Here is a 23,556-nt window from a genome sequence, read left to right as displayed (position 1 = left end):
TAAATTTTCAGAAATTTTATTTTCTTTTTTCATCATTTTCAACAAAAAAATAAATACTGTTAATTGCAAACCAGTCACTCCTGAAGTGCTATAGTAATGACATGATTACATGACTGGTGCAGATGATATCACATGAAGGATGACATGATCACATGACTGTTGCAGATGATATCACATGATAGGTGACATGATCACATGATTTCTTGGACGGAATCAATAATACTGAATGGAACTGGAAAGTCCAGTTATCTCTTGTCTGTTATACCTTTTTAAATTACAATTTACAATCAAATTATCTCCCTTGAATTTGATTAAACACCAAAACAGCTATCTCCTCTTGATTTTTAAATCGAAAGAAATTTAAAGAGGAAAAAATCTGTTAGAAATATAAAGCTATAAATTCTAAATCATGACGGTTATTTCAAAAGATTTATAAATATGTTAGAAATTGGTAACATTCAAAAGACCATTAATTCTTTTTATTCCATTTAATTTTCTACATAATGCCTTTATACTTAATTCAAATAAATCCAAATAAAGCCGTTCAGTAACAGTCGAATGAACATTAAGATATTACTATCACAAGTGTAAAAATTTAAACCTGATCAAAAAGTTATCAATTTAAATATGTGTCTAATCATGCAAATCAGTAAATAATTTATCACATTTTGACAATAAGATTTACCAGCTTGTGACAGTTATTCCCATTGTAACAGTCATAGGCTTACAAAAACTGCTAACTTGCAAAGGTAGAACAGACAAGAGCTTTTAGATCTAACATGATAACAAATATGGTAAATGGAGAACAATATGTGTGTCGGATCATAACGCCAATGAGCATGATCATAGACAATATGTACAGAAATAAATTAATTTGCTAATTTACAAGGTCATTTAAAACAACTGACCTAATTATATGTATACAATAAAATTTTGTACTGTACAAAATATACAGATAAAAAAATATATCTCAAGAAATAAATATATATATTTTATAACAAATAACAAATTTATCTAAAATGCTGGAATGTTACACTATCAATCAAATCTCTTTCTTCATCATTTAAATGTAACTTGTAAATCAAATTACTTTGATTGCTTTTAATATCAACCATAAATGGCTACTGGCTCTTTAATATATATTTTTGGACGGATTTATAATCAGAGCAATAAGAATCCATTTTTTATGGTCATTAATATTATTGATCACAGATATTATCAGTTTTAGCACTTTTAATTTTATCACAGAAAATGAATGATAATAATGTAATATGCCAGGTCAGCATTTTTAGTTTTGACTTATTTGCCCTTTTCATTGGTCAATGTGTAAGTATGAAATGAAATGAAAATAATAGCACTTCACATTCATTTCTATCTACGTGTATGTATCCACATGTATGAAGTCTTTTATTTTGAACACATAATAGTTTCAGTAGTATGATATCTTTAACTTTCTTTTGAATAAAGGTTGACTTATTTGTTTTTCTCTAATTGTAAGTGGTGAACACAAAAGCTATAACTGAACTACCGGCATCTTGTTCTTTTCTAATTTTTTTCATGAGTATAGTAGATAAGCTTTGAGCAAATTTAAACACCTAATATTTAGTATTCTTATCAAAATTTCTTCAATAAATAGATAAATAAATAAATAAATAAATAAACAAATGACTAGAATTACACGTTCATCAAGACAATTTTGGGCTCGGAATGTTTTCCAGATCGAATAAATTGTCAACATCAAATGCTTCAGCAATGTCTGCGAATGTATTACTCTCTGCCCAGGGGTGACCATCGAGGGGGTCGTGTTCCTGGACAGGTGATGATGGCATGATAGGTGTATGAAGTCCACTGTTATGATTAATATCCATATGTTCTCCGGGGTTCAGATCGTCGCCCCACCAATCAGGAGGAGATATATGAGCACCGTTTATTGTCAGATCTAAGGGATCATTTGTAGTGTAATCCACTGCTATGTCGGGGGAGAGATCAGCTTGTGAAAATAAATCCTCAATACTAAAATTGTCAGAACTACATTCGGATGATGGCGGACTCATGGGATCTGATGGCACTGAATTCGATGAGTCTGGCCCGTCAAGTAAGTCCTCGGTTTTTATTTTAATTCCAGCTATTTCAATGTCTTGATGTAATATGGAGGTCCAGTTGAAGTCACCTTTTAATGATTCATGTTCATCATTATTGAAATGAACAACACTTTCATTTCTCAATGACTTTCCGTGACACATCGGTAAATAATCATCTTCAGGTTCTTTCTTGATCTTCTTTAATGGAGGAGCAGAACATGAGCCCTCTCTACTATTTCTCCTTTTCTTGAACACGCCATTGTCAATCATATCATGATAATCAGGATTAATTCTCCAGAATCCCCCTTTTCCTGGCTCGTCTTTCCTTCTTGGCACTTTCTGGAAACATTTGTTCAGTGACAGATTATGTCTGATGGAGTTCTGAAAATAAAAGATCAATATTTAAGTATTGATGTTAACTATAGAAACCCTGTTAGCGTTATTAAAAAATCATTCATCATTGTTAATTCTGTTGTTATTTTACCTATCATGCTTATATAATATTCGATAATGCTATTAATAAAATCAATTACTCTAAATCATTTCTATTATATAATGATCAATTAAACACCAGTATGTTAGCACCTATATTCATGAGAATATGATAAAGATGTATACAGAAAATAATCAATGTATTGTGAAGGTCATTTTGTTTCCTCTATACATATTATACATATAATTATGTGTACCGAATCTTATTGCATAACAGTAATTTAGACCATTGCATATTTTCTGGTCATTTAATAAAATTCAAATTCTATGTATTCAATTTGGTTATAAGTCTACTATGTAGACAGTACAGCAATAATGGAATTACACGACAGTACATGTACAGCAATAATGGAATTACACGACAGATTACCTGACAAGTTTATATGAAATATTGATTAAACTTCCATGGCTATTCAAAGTATATGATGAAATTTAAATAAGATTGGTATGTAGGTAATAATTTCACACATATGGTCATTAATTATTGACAAGGTAAAGTCATGTCCAAGCTTTTTTTCGCTATAACAGATTAAATATCTTATTGTATAAGACAATCAGTAAATTGTTAATATTAAATCAGTAATTTCTATTAATTTGACTATAAAATGTATGTCGTTAAAAATGGTTTCTGTCAAAAATAATTTTAGTTTATTAGTTGATGAAAATAATATTAATCAATTTCAATGTTAGAAATATTTAGTATTTTTTAAAGAATTTATGCATTAATTTTGTATTAGACGAAAGCCTACAACCTATTTGTAAAGATGTCAAGAAGTAAACAAAAATGTGTCCAATAATAAAATACTAACCTGCCAGCTAGGATCTGCTAATCTGTAGTACATAAAGTTTTCTGTAATCCAATTGTAGATGGAGGACAATGTGATTTTACTTTTCTTGGTCTCCTTCATTGCCATACAGATTAGAGTGGCATATGAGTACGGTGGCTTCACATACGGATTGGTCTTATAGTCAATTGATTCACCATTCAAACTTGTAGGTGGTGTGTCTCCAAGCTGAAACTTTTGCTCCATTTTACACTGAGGAGGAGAGCAAGAAACGTTCAATATAGCATTAGGATTCACTTTCATGTTCTTGTTGATTTCATTATTTGCATAATTTCCAAAGGGTACCGGACTTGGAGGTGGTGTTGGTGATGTGATCTTCATGATGTTTAGATTCTGTAGCCAGTTTAAACTGGTGAGACTGTCATCTAGGTTTGATCCACCATTGCTGCAGGTGTCAAGGGGATACTTAGCCATCCAGTTTTGCCTAAATTTGACGGCTAAATTCTCCCTTGTTAGAACTGGCATCTTCCCAGTCCTATTCTGCTGGTGGAGAGCGTAGGCCTGTGGGTACTTCGTCTTGGCGGTTAAGTTTGATCAATTCTAGAAGAAAAATTCCAACCTGAAAAATTAATACAATCTATTCAATTTCATTTCATATTAATAAAAAGCATGTACTGTCAATGTTTATAGATATCAAAATAAAATCATTTTTTTTAATGAATGTTAAAATGAAATTCCCCATTTTTATACTTGACCCTAATGTTAATATCATTGGTAAAAAGGGACAAATCTTCTCTTCTCCATGTTACAGATAAATTTAAAAAAATAAAAAATGATAATACTAAAACTAAAGTAGTAAATTTGACAATTCTGATCGAAATTATTATCTAGCTTTTTAGTATATTTATAAAGGACATGTAAACCAACAATGCATGATTTAAAATAAAATCATGAATATAAAAAAAAAATGCATTCTGCAAATGTCAAAATAAAGTAATCATTAAAAGCAATAATATAAATAATAATATAAATATATATCTTAAATGTTATTGCACACAATAAAAAAATGAAATACCTTGAGCTCCTCTAAACTTGTTTGACTTTCAATATAGTTTAAAATAATGCACAGCTATCCCGGGACTTTATTTATTTCCAAAGCTAAACGTGTTTAATCAGAGTAAAATGTGATCAAACTTGCTCTACAAAAAGGCGTCAATACGTGTTGTCCCTTTAAATCCGTTAGATTGATTTGATTATCATTGGACTGTGAAGGACTATTTATAGTATCATTGACACGTGTATTTACCTCAAAACAAACAAAATAAATTGTCAAAAACATATATGATTGAGAAAACAATGTCGAAATAAATCACTCTTTCATATTTGATTGCGACAGATTGGTTTAATCAAACTTACCTTGACGGGAAATAAAAACAACTAAAATGTGTTCACTTAATTCCTAATTAGTTTTCGATAAGCCCAGGCGTGTTCATCAACGACCGCGTTAATTAAATCAACAAATTTCTTGATTAACTGCAAGCTCAAGCTTTTATTGCTTTACGGCCTTTCAGTTTTCAAATTCATTTTGATGATATTTAAAAGAAGTTGTCGATTTAGAAGACTTTTTAAGAATGAAAGCATTAACCGGGCATTGAGAAAATAAATAAAATTAGTGTGGCAACAATGTAAACCTTAGTAAACAGTCTCTTTATAATTTGCAAGTTGTTGACATTCCGCTATGGCAGCAGATAAACAATGAGGCCAAACTATGTAAAAGACGTTTAATTTGATTGGACTGCAATACACATCACAAGTTATCGATAAAGCTATTGGCTGCGTTATTGGTTGAAAGGTCATAATCGGAATACACATTCATTCATCTAAATATTATGGTTCCAATACACGTTGCCGGTAAACTTTCAAACATAAATAAATCTAAATGGTTTGCACTAATTCTGAAACAAGCAATGGGAGCTGTTTGTTTTCTAATAGACACGCAGCCAAATGTGGTTAATATATATTTTTTAATTTGTTGATCTTTGTTCGTTGGATTTTTTCGGGGTGGGGGAAATTTATTTTAATGACTTTAATGCAGGACTGTGCTGGGGACAAAACATGATATACATATATAGTTTTGTCCAGGCATGTTTAATTTATTGACGAACAGAATTATTCAGCAAATAGAGGGAAACGCAAATGGAATAGTGCTATCCAGTATGTGAACGACCATATATATCTTTAACAAAAAAAAGGGGGGGGGCGGCGGGTATGGTTTTCCCTACAAAAAATATATTATGATCCCCAATTTGACGAAAAAAATATTCTGGACAAGCAGATGACAAAAAAATTGTGAATGCAGATTTGCTCTATACCTAATCATACCTTGTACAGTATAATAATTTGATTGATAGCGTCGAAAAACTTAATATTTTTTTCGCGCTGTGCGGCATGATTCTACCAACCACACATATCAAACAAAAAAGTTCGAACATAGCTGAACCTGTAGGGTGGAAAATTGTTAAAAACTGTTATAGCTTTAGATTTCCATGTTCAATAATCATATTCATTTGTATGTCTAATGTGAGCAAAATTGGATAGAAAAAGAAACCGAATTCAATGATATAAAGAGTGGGAAAAAATATTTAAATTATCTAGATATCGGACAATTTTTTTCTTTCATGTTAATCTTTTTACGTGACTGAATTAATTTTGACTTGTTTTGAAAATGACACCAATTATACGACAAATTCAATTTTAAAGAATGTGTTTTCATAACTGACGTCATTTGGTGTCATTTCATTTAAATAGGATTTCGATGATTTAAAATGTTGTAATAAATAATGAAAACCCATTTGTCTTCTTTAACAGTTATTAAAACACGGACAGATTAAAAGTTAAACAAACAAATAAATCGTCAAAGGAATTGTCAATGGCATATACGTACGAAGTCAAGCATAAGTCTTGGATATAAAACGGCTAAGACTGTGTTTTTAATTTGTGCTTTTTCTATCTTTTTTTATGTGACTTGAAATGCGAACAGGTAGATTGGGAGGGAAACCTCAGTGCTCCCCATAAAATTGACAAGCATTGAAAATTGCTCATAAGACATAAACCGTAGTACCCCTACACGTCCCTTGTACTCAATCATAAATCATAAATTTGCGACATTTTAAGCAGTAACATGCATAACTTCCATACTGTAATCTATACAGTTGCTTAATAAAAAAAATGATACCACAAATTATTCTATACTAAACGAGTATGACGACAGAAGGGTTAAAAGCTAATCCAAATAGTATATCCCTTTTTGATACTTTATTGGGAATAATATATATGAATTCACATTAGTTCCTTGTACAAGTTCTAGGCAAGTATCCTTATACAAACTCATATTAGTTCGTGTACAAGTTGTAGACAATAGTTCCTAAACTTGTACCGATTCTGAAACTTATTATTCGTGTATTCAGTAACAATCCCTTGACGAAGTTTATCATACTATATTTTTATACGGAATTTAAGCCGATCCAAACATTTAAATTAAAATTTCGAAGGCGTGTATATAGATTCCTACACTGCAACAAGTGTATTACGATATTTCTCCACTCGAGACAGTTAAATTTTATTATTTAAAGCGCGAGGCTTGCCGAGCTCTTTAAATAACTAAAATTTAACTGTCGAGAGTGGAGAAATATCGTAATACACGAGTTATAGTGTAGGAATCTGTTTCTCTAATGATTTTTATCCTTCTTCTTCAAAGATTTTCAGAAACTTGTGTTCTTTATATGCGACGTAATCAGGCATGGTCGCCTTTTTTCATGACGTCACAATAGGAAAATTCAGAAGAAAACAAAATATTTAGACGTCATAATCAAATTTCGACTAATCATTTGCCGAGAACAGATTTTTCACTAGTGAGGAGAAATATTTTTCTCACACCGGTCAGGAAATGTGAAAATAGCACAAAAGTTAGAGAAAATATCTTCCACAATACTTGTTTCACCATTTTCATAATATGGGCATTTTAAGAAAAAAAATGCTTTTAGGTTCACAACATACATAACAATAACAATACGATAGAGAGGTAATATACAGTGAACAGAATATTGATTTGTTAGCTTGGAAATTATTATTTCATGAAATCTACTTGGAACTATATTTTTTTTATATTGGAATTTAAAAAAAAAGGCGTTTCTATAGAAATACACAACTTTAAGATATATTATATATACGTCCTTGCTTTCAGTAGCAAAGTTCGGCATGAACATGCATTCGGTTGTTTTGTACTCTTTGGTTGGGTTGTTAACAATTGTTTCTTTGACACATTCCCCATTTCCATTCTCAATTTTATGTAATCACGGTTTCCCATTGGACGGTAAGCAACATACAGCCAACCAATCAATCAATCAGTAGCAAACTTCCAATTAGCTTTAATATACGGTAAGGCTAAAATTACTGCTCATGTATGCATTTTTGTCATCTGTTATCTCGATATTATTGACTTTAAAGTGTTGAACTTAATTCGAGCTGGTGTTTATTGTGCGTTGCTTTTCTCCGTGTCTGCACTGTTTATCTGATCCGAGTTGGAGAGTGAAAGGATTGAGAATATACACTTTTAATCCACCATTTTCTATACATTAGAGAATGCCTGTACCAAGTCAGGAATATGACAGTTGTAATCCATTTGTTTGATGTTTTTGGACTTTTGATATTGCCTTTTGATTTTTGATTTTCCTTTTTGAATTTTCCTCGGAGTTCAGTATTTTTGTGTTTTTACTTTTTTTTTTTTTAAATAGGAACTTTAGATTTTTTGTATTTTATAACTTATAATTAACCTTTTTTTACCATTTCAGGCAAATTACGTGTGAAAAAATGGTCAACAACAAATATTCAACAACAGACAAGTAATAATTCTATATAATAGTCTGAAAAGTTGTGAACAATAACAGAGAATGTTAAAGAACTGCCATAAACAAGTCACTCAAAACATGGTCAAACATTTGATATTTGACCAACATGCTACCGACGATGTTCCAAAATTGGGACAGCCACATGAACATGTGTGTGGGTTCTGATTTTTTATTATATACAACACACTCCCCCTTTTCAGTCTCAGTGACCCCGGAACATAAACGAATGCACCAATGACAAGTTGGTTCGGAGTCAATGCAGACAAAGATGTATATTTTTTCTTTCCAGTTGCATTAGAATGCTGATAAGGATATTTCATTTGAAATTTTGCGAGCCTTTAAAGTTAGTTTCGTGATAGCAAATATCTGTGTACTGACTCCGCTGACGAATTTGCTTGTATATTTACAAACAAACTTTTGAAATTACAAAAAAAAAAAATACCCCAAACACACACACACTAATAGAAATTCACAATCCCGTAAGAATTACCATTTACACATCCTTGCTACAGAAAAATGGAATGTTTTACTTGTTTTAACACGAAAAGGCTCCGGGAAACTAATTATTGTCTGAAGAATAATGGCAAAAACCGTAACTGTATTTTTATTGTGTACATTAATAATTAGCCATTGGAATCCATTGATTAAAGTTATATCATCTATACAAATATAAATAATTATTTGATAACGGGGACACATTAATTATTCGTTTACCCTGTGGCACACTATTCTATTCGGTCCCAGTTTCAAAGAAAATAAATAATTACCACCAATACATGGGAAAATTTGTATTTTCAACATTTCATGTATTAAAGTAATTTTTAGCTTTTCAATTATTTTTATGTAAGGTTATTTCAATATTACTTCCATGGGTCAACCGAGTTCAATCCTTGTTTTTTTTTAATATATATAAGATTCATGTTTAATAAAAAAAATAAATTAAAAAAAATACTACGCCAAAGAAAGAGAACTGTAGGAAAATTTTTAAGAGATAACCAACCTCGTAGGTCAAATGCAAATGAAAAACGTAAAATGGTAAAAAGACAACCAGCCATTTACAAAACACAACATAAACAAACAAAAACTGGACAAAAAGAACCAAGTAAAAAACCGAATGTAACGTCAGAGGCTCCCAAAGGGTACACATATCCTGCTTCACATTATGGTTTTGTTCATGTAAGTACAAACCCGTTGATTAGTAGATTTCGGTATGTCACATTCAAGGGAAACAAGACGGGTTCAGGATACAACAATTGGAATATGTCCGTGGTTATGACGCAACTATAAGAGTATTCTCTCCAACTGTTTGAAAGTCTTAATTGATAAATTTTCAGCAAAAAGATGTAAAAACGATGCACCTTTTTTTAGTTGAATAATTTGACTAGAAAATGCAAAGTTTTCCAACTCCAGACAAAAGAAATAAATAAAGGCTAAATTTGTATTATTTATTTGTTGAAATCGTTAATTTGAGGTAGAGTGGGGTGCTCATTTTCGCCACATCTGTCCATGTTTTCTACAGTTTATGTTCAGGTCTAAATGTTTTTGAAGTATACTGATATTTCTATATGAAGATAACTTCATATGCAAAATATACTTAAGCTTGAAAACCTGTTTGTTTTAAGAAAATCATCTGAAAAGTTAGATTAAAGGGTGTTTGAAATTTCCTGATGTTTTGTCAATGGGGGACACATATTCGCCGTTTTTACACATCTATTTAAAACCAAATAACCGCAGCTTTTAACAATTTTTATCAAATTAATTGCATTATAGATGAATAGCAGACATTTCAAAGGTATAAAGAATTCAAAATTAGGGCATTCAGTCAAACATTTACTTAGAAATACTTCTTTGAAATCGTGTTTTTTATTCAGGAAATTGTCCGAAAATCGTTGTCCGTTTTTCGGTCATTTTCGGTAGGAGCCGCAATTTTGTCTCAGTTTAAAAAAATATTATATTTGTTATAAAAATATAATTAACGGGTACATTTCTTCCATTTCAGCCATCCTTTGAAGTTTTTACACCTCAAAATCCTTAAACGGCGAAATTGTGTCCCCGGCGAAAATGAGCACCCCACTCTAAAGTGGAACTTGTTTTTGAGTTTCTCCACTATCCAGTTTGAATCTTGAGCTCAGTAACGAAAAGAACACAGTTATGAAACAAGTACAGTAAAAAAAAACATAATTCTAAATTAATTTAAGGGTGTATTGATACAACACCAAAAAGACGATGACTTGTTGAAACAATTACACTAGTGTACGCTTCTCTATGAAAAGTCTTCTTTTTCCAACCATATAAAAATATATCTAAAAAAAAGAAGATGTGATATGATTGCCTATGAGACAACTCTCCAAAAATGACAAAGAAATTAACTTAACTACAGGTCACCGTACGACTGTCAACAATGGGCAAAACTCATACCGCATAGTCGGCCATAACAGGCCCCGGAATGACAATGTAAAACAATCCAAACGAGAAAACTAACGGCCTTATTTACGTACAAAAAACGAAAAACAAATATGCAACACATAAACAAACGACAACCACTAAATCACAGGCTCCTGACTTGAGACAGTCACAAACATCCAGAATGTGACCTGGTGCCATGAAAAACAATATTGTAAAATGGTGCACCTTTTCCAAAATTTGTCTAAAAAACAAAAAAATGAAACGGAATAATATGTTATATAAATTACAATCTTATGGAAATAAGCTACCACCCTATACTACCCTACAATTATGATTCAGGCTTCAATAGTTCAATAACTTACATAAATAAATAGTATTATAAACATCTTTTACATCTCCGGGTGTGAAATTTTCTCGCTGTGTTGAATAAAATAAAATTGAGAATGGAAACGGGGAATGTGTCAAAGAGACAACAACCCGACCATAGAGCAGACAGCAGCAGAAGGTCACTAACAGGTCTTAAATGCAGCGATAAACCCGCACCCGGAGGCGTCCCTCAGCCGGCCCCTAAACAAACATATTTACCAGTCCAGTGACAATGAACGCCATACCAAACTCCAAATTGTACACAAGAAACCAAAATTAAAAACAATACAAGACCAACAAAGGCCAGAGGCTCCCGACCTAGGACAGGTGCAAAAAAGCGGTGGGGACAAACATGTCCATGAGACCCAAACATTCCCCCACACCTCTAGCCGATGCAGAAAAGCAAACGCACAACAATACGCACATCAAAAAGACCCATTGGTAACCTTCTGCTGCTATCTACGGTTTGGTCGGGTTGTTGTCTCTTGACATATTCCCCATTTCTATTCTCAATATTATTAGCCATGATGCAAGTTAGCAGGACAGCGATATTAAAATTTCATCTAAGTTTTGGAGAGCACGAATTTTCTATTATAAAATTCTATTATAGATTAAAAACAAAGGATATGGGGTATCCATCCGTGCCTCAAAATCAGTACATAATCATGCACGAAACAAAACAGTCTAAAAGCACACGGACAGTGCTTATATTGCTGTTCTTCAACTCCAAGTCACCGTGGGGCCTTCAACATGAAGAAAAAAACAACAACATACAAGGAAATATTTGTTGTTATGTAACTGCATAAGGGAGAATTCTGATACTGATTTTACAGTTTGTTCTTATATTGGACTCAATATGATCAATTTCTCTCAAAGAGTCAACGCTAATTTATAAGAGGTAAAGCAAATTTATCCATAAGAGGTAAAGCCAATTTCCCCATAAGATACAAGGATAATTTCAATGCAAGAGGTAATGTCAGTTTCCCAATAAGAGTTGGAGACACTTTTTTCATAAGAGGAAAAGCCAATTTCTTCCGAATTCTAGTAGCTAGAAACAATTTCCCCTAAATAGATAGAACCAATTTCCCCTAAATAGATATAACCAATTTCCCCTAAATAGATCTAACCAATTTTCCCTAAAAATAGATAGGACCAACTTCCCCCAAAGAGGTGGCGCCAATTTCCCCTAAATAGATAGAACCAATTTCCCAATCAGGACCAATTTCCCTTAGAGAGGTAGAGCCAATTTCATCACAGAGATAGGGCCAGTATCCTTGAAGAGGTACGGTCAATTTGTCTATAAGAGAAAAAAATACCATTGAGAGGGCAAGCCAAGTTTTTCATTAAGAGGTATGGCCAATATCTTAAAAAATGATAATACCAATTTGTTTATAAAAGGAAGGACAAATGTCCCTTAAAGAGATAGGACCAATTCCACCTAAAGAGGCGAAGCTAATTTCCCATAAATAGATAGGACCAATTTCCTGTAAAAAGGTTGGACAAATTTCCCTTAAAGACACAGGACCAATTCCACCAAGAGGCAGAGCTAATTTCCCATAAATAGATAGGACCAATTTCCTGTAAAAAGATTGGACAAATTTCCCTTAAAGACACAGGACCAATTCCACCGAAAGAGGCAGAGCTATTTTCCCCTAAATAGATAGGACCAATTTCCTGTAAAAAGGTAGGACAAATTTCCCTTAAAGACACAGGACCAATTCCACCTAAAGAGGCAGAGCTAATTTCCCCTAAAGAAATAATACCAATTTCCCCTAAAGGTGTAGAGCCAATTTCATCATAGAGATAGGGCCAATATCCTTCAAGAGGTATGGTCAATTTGTCTATAAGAGAAAAAAATACCCTTGTGAGGGCAAACCAAGTTTTCCATCAAAGAGGTAGGGCCAATATCTTTAAAAAGGTAAGGCTAATATATCCTAAAAAGGAAGGACAAATGTCCCTCAAAGAGATAGGACTAATACAATTTTAAAAAGAGGAAATGCCAATTTCCCCTAAAGAGGTAGGACCAATATAATTAAAGAGGTAAGGTAATTTTTCCAAATACAAGCAAGGCAAATTTTCCTAAATTCCCCTAAATTAATTTCATTACAAAAATTTCTTTAACCTTTACCCCATACTTAAAGTATCACAGCTTTATATGTGCATTTTTTGTCCTACAAAATAATGGCATTTTTGCCTATGTATGGTATCCAAACAACAATTAACCAAACAATCATGTTATGTGTACTTGGAGGTTGTACCAATATTATGCTGTATTTCTAAAATGACAACACAGAGCCTTGGCTCACACTGAACAGCAAGCTATAAAGGGCCCAAACTAGTGTATAACCATTTAAATGGGAAAAAACAAATCTTATCTTATGAAAACATAATGAGAAAAACTCATCAACCACATCAACAAACAACAACTACTGTACATCAGGTTCCTGACTTGAGAGAGATGCAAACAAATCCCTTATTTTAATGATTTTGTATTTACATGGTCATTATATAGATCAAATTTATTCGTTCAGTGTATGTTCACTTGTGTAAATATTTCTAAGCCATTTCAATTGATATTTTATAGTGTGTTTTTCTAAGTTGTGATGTCACACTATTGTTTCAGGTAAGGGTGAAGGTTGGTACCTATTAAAACATTTAAACCCACTGCATTTGTTTGCACCTAAAAGTTTGTTGCTTAGATACTGTATGCAAAAGTTCCACTATATATAACTCATGTAAACATTGTAGGTTGCACATGTTTGTTTGGCAGGGTTAATCTGACCTTGACTTCAATTTCATGGTTTTTTTAATTGAAATGTTAAGATTCCTGGTTAAGTTTGTTTTTAAGATATGCAAAGGGTCAACTATATTTCAAGTATATTTCTTGTATAGACCTATTATAAGGTGTATATGTATTTCAAATTTGGTTTATCTGTCCTTGACATAATATTCTTGTTTCATGTTAAGTTTATTTGATAGCTGTAGTAAATCTTTATATCTGGAATTATCCACATAATATCAATGGTTAGAAAAGAAGGTGAGACATTTCTGTGTGTGCACTCATATTCTTCTTTGGTGAAGGTTTTATATTTGACAAGAGAATAGAGAATGGTGCTGTCTACCATCAATGCTAATTAATGTTTCTATCATTTCTTAAGGATTCTCTTGGGTGAAGGTTTGTTAGTTGACCACAGAATAGAGAATGGTGCTGTCTACCATCAATGCTAATGAATGTCTCTATCATTTCTTAAGGATTCTCTTTGGTGAAGGTTTAGTAGTTGACCAGAGAATAGAAAATGGTGCAGCCTACCATCAATGCTAATGATGGATTTTAATATACTGATTTGTCAGCTCATACAAATTCAAACTAAAGAAGGATATCTATAAACAACAACTTTTGGTCGGTACTAAATATTCTCAGAAAGTTATTAATAATTTCAGTCAAGAGGAAATCTGGATCCAAAAAACAGTAGTAGTAAGACAAACTCAACAATTCTCAAGGGGTTGGGGTGGTATAAAAACAAGCAGCTTAGAGAAAGGAATGTTTTATTGCAAAACAGCTGTAACATACATATGTAATGACGAAGGTTTTAAATCATACATCAGAATCGATAGTTTGTCACCAATAAAGGGAAGTAACTGGAAAATTGGTTACTACATTTAATATATTGTTACCAGCACAATATTTCAGAAATTGAAATCCTGTAATGATGTACAATTAAATCAAATTATGATTGTAGATTTTCAAAGGAATTGTTCTACATCAGTAAAATGTCTGTAGAAATTCTATACAGGTTTTGATGATTTGTTTTCCTAGCCAGAATCATAATAAAGTAAACAATTTTTGCTTTGATTTATTTTTTAAAACCTTATAAATATCTGACCACCTTATTAAATCCAGATAACTTGGGTATGATTGGATTAAATATATGAGGGTTATGGTCCAGTAAAAAGCTAAAACTTTTAATATCAAGGCAAAGAAAGCAGAATTTTTTTCTTTTATTCAAAGCAGAGTTACTGTGCTATTATAAAGTTTGTTCATAAATAAAAAATAGCTATGATGACTAATAAATTATAAGCTATGGATTAAAAAATAATTACAAGAGTATTTTTGTTACTTAAAAAGATTTTAAATGAGAATTTATTCTGATATACTTGAATACACATCAAACATCACGTTAAACAAAAGCAGTAAATTGAACCATAATAATTTTACCCCTAAATGGAAATTTCCAATGTTTTTTTTTTTTCTATAAAAATGAGAAAAATTTATATTTTTAATTCATATGTTTGGGTATAAGTCAATGAGACAACTCATCAACACGAGACCTATAAGACATTTGAAGATAAGATTTTACTTTTGTGTCTTTTTTTACATTTCAAACACTCAACGTTGTTTTGTGTTTTTTTTTTTCTATCTGTTCGTAAATTCAGAATAAGATCTCTATATCAACACATTTAACTTCTGATATGGTATAAATGTTAAGTTTTTCAATTAAGGGGAGATAACTTAGAGTTAACATAATGAAAATCTCATCAAATATTTACAAAGTATTTACACATTATTTGCAGTACATATGTTGCTATTGTGATATTACAAATGTCATAAGTTATAAAACAATTTGGGAAAAATCTATAGCTTAATTTCTAAATAAACTCATCTAAATTCCTATTCAAATATCAACAGCAAACTAAAGAATTTCCCTCCCATATGTCATGTAATTACTACCAAAACACCACAAACAATGTAAATCATAATACTTCCATGATCTAATAGATATCTTTATTACTATAAAAGATCTTTTCCTTTATAATAGATTGCCAAAGTCCTTATCACAAGACTGACAATTGCTTTATCATTTTACAACTTTCCATCTGATTTGTAAAAATACATCAGGATAACACCGGTAGCCATGCCATGAGAATAAATTCTTTTCAAATCTTTAAACAATGTAATTCTTGTGGATTCATTAAAGTGAGGTCAGGGAGTATTTCATCTATATATTTTTTCTATAAAGTTATAATTTTTGTTTTTTGTCTCTTCTATTTGTATTTATAAAGTTATAATTTTTGTTTTTTGTCTCTTCTATTTGTATTTTATTTTTGTAAACTAACTAACAATTATGTACATCAAACAAAATATTTTCATGAAAAACCTTGAAGTGTAAATGATAAATGTCCACCATAATGAACATAAAACAATTAAAGCATGTAAATATTAAGTATAAATACATTTAAAAAATATTTACAAGCAGTATTTTATCTCAAGAAATAAGTTCATTACAAAAGTTCATCCAAATAGTACTTTTTACTGCATATTCATATCTTCATTGTATAAAACTCAAATGTAAATTATGCAGTTTCAGTGTGTGACTATTCTTTACTCTCATCATTTAATGAATTAAGAGTCTAAATCTATAAAAATTCCCTTTCATAAGTTTGGAAATTAATAATTTTAATAAATCAATTAATATATTATACAATTATTTGTACCGGTAGTTTTTATAAAACAGATCTATCATTGGACGACAGTTTTAGCATATCAAAAATAGAAAGGAAAAAAAGTCTTGGTCTTCTAGAAACTTTAAATGTTATTTCCTGATAATTAGTTATATTAGAGATATATAAATTCAAATGCACTATAAAGTGGAGATGTCATGTTGGTTTTTAGTCAGATCTTATTTTCTACTCCATACATCCTTGCAATGTTCGACCATCTACAAAATAAAACAGCATTGATAAACATCTTGTCAATTTCTTTTTATAAAATTTACCAATAGAAAGCTACAGACTGTAAACCAAACTTATTTTTGCGCGATACTTATTTCAGGTTTAGCCTATTTTTAATTTATGTTCCTGATATATTTTTCTACTCGTGAAAGCCGTGAAAACAAATCACTTGCAAAATTAAGTTGGTTGACAGTATTGTTTTTGTACACAATACAGTTGCTTGTTAATTTTTGAACAGACACACTTACTCAAAAAGTTTTTAAGATAGGAAAGCCAAAGTCACATATAAGACTTTAAGGGAAAGCAGTACTGCATTTGAAGTTTGGAGTTTTGGAATATTTGATTGTAGAAAATTCAGTTAACTATATAGTATAAATTAAAAATTTGCAATCATTACATTTATTTGATGCCTGAAAATTTTCCAAAACAATACTATTTTATTAATCTAAATGTAACTGAAAGGAAGAACTTATATCTTTTAAGCATTTGGGCATAACTTCATACCAACAATCACGGAATTGATGTTCTTAAAACTGGGGCTATATCTTATCAAAATGAACACTACATACATTTATATACATATACCCTACCTAACAGATAATTGGTAAGTAAAGATTATAACATGCCCTTTTCCATATTGGCCCTGGTATCAATCCGAGACTCCCATATCTGCCTGAGGCTTTAGCTGAGGGCCCATTTGGGTCGAGGGATGATACCAGGGTCAATATGGAAAAGATATGCTATAATCTATTTATCATATATTTCAATTCTACAGATAAGAGGGAATAAAATCAATTATAACAATTTAATGAAACATTACAACTGGTCAGATCTTAAACATCTTATCAGAAAAGTGTGATCAATTGTCGTTAATGATGCAATGACGTCACATCATTTGGAATCGGGGCACAATAACCAATATACTCTTTTTTGGCCTGGGCAATTTTGAGGTTATTACATATATGCAAAACCTAACTTATTCGTAACAAATATGTGATAATAACACTTACTCCACATTCCTGAGCTGTTTCCATACTTTTACACCAGTAAGAAGGACCAAAGCCACATTTTTTCTTGCCTAGATTCTTTGGTTTGTAGTAAAGTCTGTTGTCCTTCCTAAGAACATTTTTGAGCTCCTCTTTGATGGCAGCTGATCCTGACTTTGGAAGTTGATTATTGATCTTAGATGCTGGGCACATGTCTATGTCCTGTTGAAAAGAAACAAATTTTCCTTAATGTACAAATAATTTCCATTTTCTAATTTCTAGTTTGAGGTGTAATACCACCAAATCATGGTACGTCACATCTGGTTGTATATGAAAATAGGTTGAAAAAAAATATTCCCTTGAATTTAACAGTTGTAGGTAATTAATCCTACATTTTATTGCCGTAACACATGTCTGTTTCATAAACATATATATGTCTTGGGTATTTCAAAGCACCATTATTTTTTTATTTGGGTTTTCCATAGAATATTTTGTAAACTTAAGGTTACATGGTTACTAAAGCTTGTACATAGGTTCAATAAGGGGAGAAATTTGATTGGTTAACTTCCAGTGATGGTTATTTTCTTAAATGTAATGAAATGTTATGTGATTTTTTTTCTATGGTACTGGACCAGTTAAAACTTTACTCATGCCAAGTATTTCTTTATTTGAAACAAAGATAAATTCTGCACAATTTTTTGAAAAGTGCAAATTTAACAAAGACTAATAGGGGAAAATTAATGGTGGTTTTACACCTTTGAAATACCAGTTTTGATATTTTACTTTTTTCTGACAGTATCAATGTTCCTTGTAATAGAAATTTTTGTAGCTCCGTATTAGATGGAAGTTTTCATTTGTTTGCGGACTGTTAGTTCTATAGGTCTTTTATATTTTAATTGCTAAAAGTTGTAATTTCTTGTATTTGTCCTCCTTCCCACGCTTTTAATTGCACATTCAAGGGGAGACAATTGGTTATTAATTCAACCATCCAGGGGAGATAACTATAAATTTACCTTGCAGATTTGTTTAGGATCTATCTCCTGGGACAGTTCCTTGATAATGATATCTCCAAATGCAATCACTATTCCTTGGCACTGAAAAAACAAGAGAGATATTAAAACATGTTTTTTTTTTTAAATAAATGTAAATCATATTGACTATTTGATAAGCAACAGGTTTGATCGTATTCTGTGTTTATGAAGCATTTTAATAATTTTGTTTGTACTTGTATGGAAATATAAAAATAAGGAGATGTGGCCACGGAGACATGAATACAACAAGAGACCAAAGTTGGGGATGTACAGTATTATATTTCCTTCAACAATAAGCAAAACCAATTATGTATAGTAATCCAAAAAAGGCCTGACAAATTGAAAATAATTCAATGGAGGAAAAACGAATTGGTTGATTTCTGTGTTTTATATTTGATTTTGTATCACATAAGAAGAATATAATTATCTACAATAGTTTGTTGTCATTTACTCTTTAAGGAATTGTATTGTACTGTACTTATTTGTGTCAATATTATAAAAAAAATAATTAATGAACTAATTTTTCTAAAATGAATACAAGTAAATACAAATTCCAACTTAAAAGATATAAATTAATTACTTCATTTGCCATGGATGTAGGAAGAACGTTACATGCTTTTTCTAACAAAGATTTGATGGCTGCAGCTGTCTTGTTTTCCTTCAAAGCTTCCGACAGGTAGTTCATTAAGGTCTCACACACTAAACATCCTTCATTACTTTTCACTGGGTTCTCTGGTGAAAATAATAAAATATTGCAAAAATAAAAATAAAAATTATAAAGCCCAAACATATTCATACAGTGGATTCATTTATTTTTCACGGGTACCAATTTTCTTGGAGTTAGGAAAACTTACATGTTCTTGGATATTTAAATTTGTGGTTTAGGGTAAGTCTGCATACATTCCTTTAGAAAATTTGATTTGTTGAACATTTAACTTTGTTGTTCCATTGTAACCACAAAATCAACAAAAATTAGTATCCACGAATATTCATGAATCCACAGTACATTTACATAAGTTGATCACTGAAGAGATTTGTCATAAAATGCATACTCTTAAGACATACCATGCTTATTAAAAGTGTCAAAATAAAATATATGTAATTTCATCATTGAACTCTAAAGGACTGAATCTAAACAATATCACATTTTCATGTCTGGAGACAGACGACAGTTGTGGAGAGAGAAGTTTTCTGAACTTTGACCCATGTGCACCCAAGTCAGCATTTTGTTTATGTCTCAAATGGGTATTTTTTAAATATGTAGGACTCTATAGTGCGATGGTCACGCTAAAGTGCGATGGTCTATGCTAAAGTACGATGGTGTCTTGAGCTAAAGTGCGATCGTTGTTTGTTCGCTAAAGTACGATGGTATGTCACGCTAAAGTACGATGGACCAAAAGAGTAATATATGAGGGATTAAAACATCGAGGTGAAAAAATAGTCTTTTTACAAAAGATAATTGGTGTAGATTGCCATTCTCATAGTCTATCACTAATGGGAACACCTCCTTATACAATCGTAATTGTAAAATGCAAAAGACAAAATTAGATTATTGTCAGAATATGTAACATTTTTGTAATCTTTAATCTAAACAAGAGAGAGAGGCGATGTTCGCTGACTTTTCTTTTTTTATAGTGACCACACACACATGTTTATATTTACCTTAAATATACAAATTAATGTTTTAGCCGACTAAAACAAATTATAATTTATGCATAAAAATAAGTACTTTTCTTTTACCGACGTTACTTTACAATAAAATATTTTAATGGGAACTGCAAACAAAACTGCAATTTAAATAATGATTCAAATGTATCTCTTTGCTTCCAACAAAAGCAGGATACATGATATCCATGTGAATACTATTTTGTATCTATATACTAGTAGTAAAATGGTTGACTGCAGGATAAAAGTTCTTCCAGCTATAGAAAAAAAAATGACACGTGCCTAGTCCAACAAAGCACGGTCAGGTTTAAATCAATTCAGTCATTAACATTTAGTTTTAAGAGGTGTTAAAAAAATATTTGTAATTTATCTTCCGGCAAGTTAAATTTTTAGTTTGTATAAAAGACTGTTAACGTCATAATCAAACTACGTCTTTACGTCTATATCTTCCCGTACCATCGCACTTTAGCGTATGGAAGCATCATACTTTAGCGTAGACCATCACACTTTAACGTGACCATCTTACTTTAGCGTCATCATTGCACTTTAGACTACTACAAATATATCAGAAAAAATATATAAAATTGCAGTTGGCAACAATAACAAAGCAAAGCACAAACACTGCATACTTTTATATTCTCAATGATATTTTAAACATTCTAAACTTTGATCTATATTACTGTAAATTTTTTGCCTATAAAACTTCTGTAATTAAATGCTTCTAAAGAATGATTTGGTTTACAGAACAAACACTTACTTTTATTCATGACTGGTTCACCTTGCAGAAGAATTCCAGATACAGGTTTGGGTAATGTTTTGATTGGTTGTGGTATGAGAACTGGTTCACCTCTCATCAGAATTGCTGGTTTTGGTAAAGACTTGACTGAGGCAGTACATAAGCCAAGTGACTTGCATACCTCAGATGCTTTGACTTCTTTGAGTAAAAGGTTGATTATCAACTGTTCATACTTGTTGACAAATGAGATACATTCTGTGCTAATTGTGCTAGGCATTAGACTACAGACTTTGTCAAGGGCTTCTTTAATCACAACCTAAAAGTAAATAAAAAAGAGATTAAATTTTACTGAACACGATGGATTTATCATAGTCAAATGTCCCCCCCAAAAAGAAGGTTATCATAGTCCAACTACAACAGTAATTGTCGAATCCAAATAATGATACAGTAAGCCTGTAATTCAGTGGTTGTTGATGTATATAAAAATTTATTTTTTAGAGATATATACATGTATATGCGAATTTTTTTTGATGACCTGAACTGGGGGGGGGGGGGGGGGGGGGCACAGTGGGCATGTGCATGTTTGCAATTTGCAATGCCCATTTTGATTGGCTGATCACGATTGTCTCCCTTGGGAGTTTTGAAAGTTAAAAACAGGGAACAATCATTTTTTGTGTGTAGAACTTAACACAAGAGTGCACACACTGAAATGTTTTGCCTTCTTTACTAATCATTGATATTATGTTGATAGTCCTAAGTATAGAGCTTTATTACAACTGTCACATAAACTTAACATTAACCAAGATAGCTAAACAAAGACCAATGAACCATGAAAATGAGGTCAAGGTCAGATGAACCATGCCAGGCAGACATGCACAGCTAACAAAGCTTCCATACAACAAATATAGTTGACCTACTACTTATAGTTTAAGAAAAATAGACCAAAACACAAAAACTTAACACTGTGCAATGAACCGTGCAATTGAGGTCATGGTCAAATAAAACCTGCGGGACTGACATATAGATCATAATATATTTCCATACACCAAATATAGTTGACCTTTGGCATATAATATTAGATAAAAAGACCAAAACTTAAAAACTTAACTTTGACCACTGAACCATGAAAATGAGGTCAAGGTCAGATGACATCTGCCTGCTAGACATGTACACCTTACAATCATTCCATACAACAAATATAGTAGACCTATTGCATAAAGTATGAGAAAAACAGACCAAAACACAAAAACTTAACTATAACCACTGAACCATGAAAATGAGGTCAAGGTCAGAAGACACCTGCCAGTTGGACATGTACACCTTCCAGTCCTTCCATACACCATATATACTAGCCCTATTGCTTATAGTATCTGAGATATGGACTTGACCACCAAAACTTAACCTTGTTCACTGATCCATGAAATGAGGTCGAGGTCAAGTGAAAACTGTCTGACGGGCATGAGGACCTTGCAAGGTATGCACATACCAAATATAGTTATCCTATTACTTATAATAAGAGAGAATTCAACATTACAAAAATTCTGAACTTTTTTTTCAAGTGGTCACTGAACCATGAAAATGAGGTCAAGGACATTGGACATGTGACTGACGGAAACTTCATAACATGAGGCATCTATATACAAAGTATGAAGCATCCAGGTCTTTCACCTTCTAAAATATAAACTTTATAAGAAGTTAGCTAACGCCGCCGCCGCCGTAGCTGTCGTATCACTATCCCTATGCCGAGCTTTCTGCAACAAAAGTTGCAGGCTCGACAAAAATCATGTTATAGAGCTTTTTACACGATCATGATCTTGCAATATTGAGAAGGGGTCAAAATGGTATAATTCACACCTAAATTGTAAAAGTTGGCAGATATGTAGATACCTGTCTCATTGACAATCACACCACAACTCCTTAATTTTAATATTTTCAACATTTACTAACAGAATCTGGTAATCAATATACAAACTGAGGCACCTTATTAAGATTGACAGACGCATACTGAAATAACTAACTATAGATTTTCTTACCAGAGATTTGTTATTGCCTAACTGTCTTTCTAAAGTGGACAGGACATATTCACACAGGACACATTCTACTGCTGAAACACTGGATTCTACAATTTATTAAATTACATGTGTTATAATTGAGAGGCAATGTAGAACTTGATTGTAAAACAAATCAATTTACCACTAAAGATTACTAACTCTTCATTTCAAAGTTTACTAGAACAAACCCGCAAAATCGCGGGCATATACAACTTGTGAACTGCTGTAGGGTGATTTTTTGTATAAGATATTATGTATAGAGAATTTCATAAAAGGTATCAAAAGCCCTCTCCCTTCTTCCAAAGTCCGATATTTGTTTC

The 23,556-nt window shown here is 31.7% G+C and overlaps 2 protein-coding genes across 6 annotated transcripts in view; both read right to left on the bottom strand.

Moving 5' to 3' along the window:
- LOC143046373 (forkhead box protein J1-B-like) lies at nt 1-5,129 on the bottom strand. Of its 4 annotated transcripts, none has more exons than XM_076219507.1 (3): nt 4,775-5,129; nt 3,383-3,977; nt 1-2,462 (listed from the first exon to the last, which is right to left on the bottom strand). In XM_076219507.1, the coding sequence occupies exons 2-3, from the start codon at nt 3,881-3,883 to the stop codon at nt 1,686-1,688; spliced, it is 1,278 nt and encodes a 425-aa protein (XP_076075622.1). In that variant the 5' UTR covers nt 3,884-3,977; nt 4,775-5,129; the 3' UTR covers nt 1-1,685. The 4 variants fall into 4 exon arrangements, with proteins under 4 accessions (XP_076075622.1, XP_076075625.1, XP_076075621.1 ...); XM_076219510.1 differs by having other exon boundaries at nt 5,050-5,103; XM_076219506.1 differs by lacking the exon at nt 4,775-5,129 and adding an exon at nt 4,434-4,613.
- Nucleotides 5,130-16,246: 11,117 nt separating this feature from the next.
- LOC143046377 (prosaposin-like) overlaps nt 16,247-23,556 on the bottom strand; it is a 37,112-nt gene continuing 29,802 nt past the window's right edge. For both annotated transcript variants that reach the window (XM_076219519.1, XM_076219520.1), the window contains exons 17-22: nt 23,219-23,304; nt 21,207-21,501; nt 19,365-19,516; nt 18,767-18,847; nt 17,778-17,975; nt 16,247-16,754 (exon numbers count right to left, since the gene is read on the bottom strand). In XM_076219519.1, coding sequence (XP_076075634.1) covers nt 16,716-16,754; nt 17,778-17,975; nt 18,767-18,847; nt 19,365-19,516; nt 21,207-21,501; nt 23,219-23,304 — 851 coding nt within the window. In that variant the 3' untranslated portion in view covers nt 16,247-16,715. The remainder of the gene's footprint in view (nt 16,755-17,777; nt 17,976-18,766; nt 18,848-19,364; nt 19,517-21,206; nt 21,502-23,218; nt 23,305-23,556) is intronic.

The sequence above is a fragment of the Mytilus galloprovincialis genome, chromosome 9 (genome assembly GCF_965363235.1).
Source record: "Mytilus galloprovincialis chromosome 9, xbMytGall1.hap1.1, whole genome shotgun sequence".
NCBI classification, from domain to species: domain Eukaryota; kingdom Metazoa; phylum Mollusca; class Bivalvia; order Mytilida; family Mytilidae; genus Mytilus; species Mytilus galloprovincialis.
This window is presented reverse-complemented; position numbering and strand designations above follow the sequence as displayed.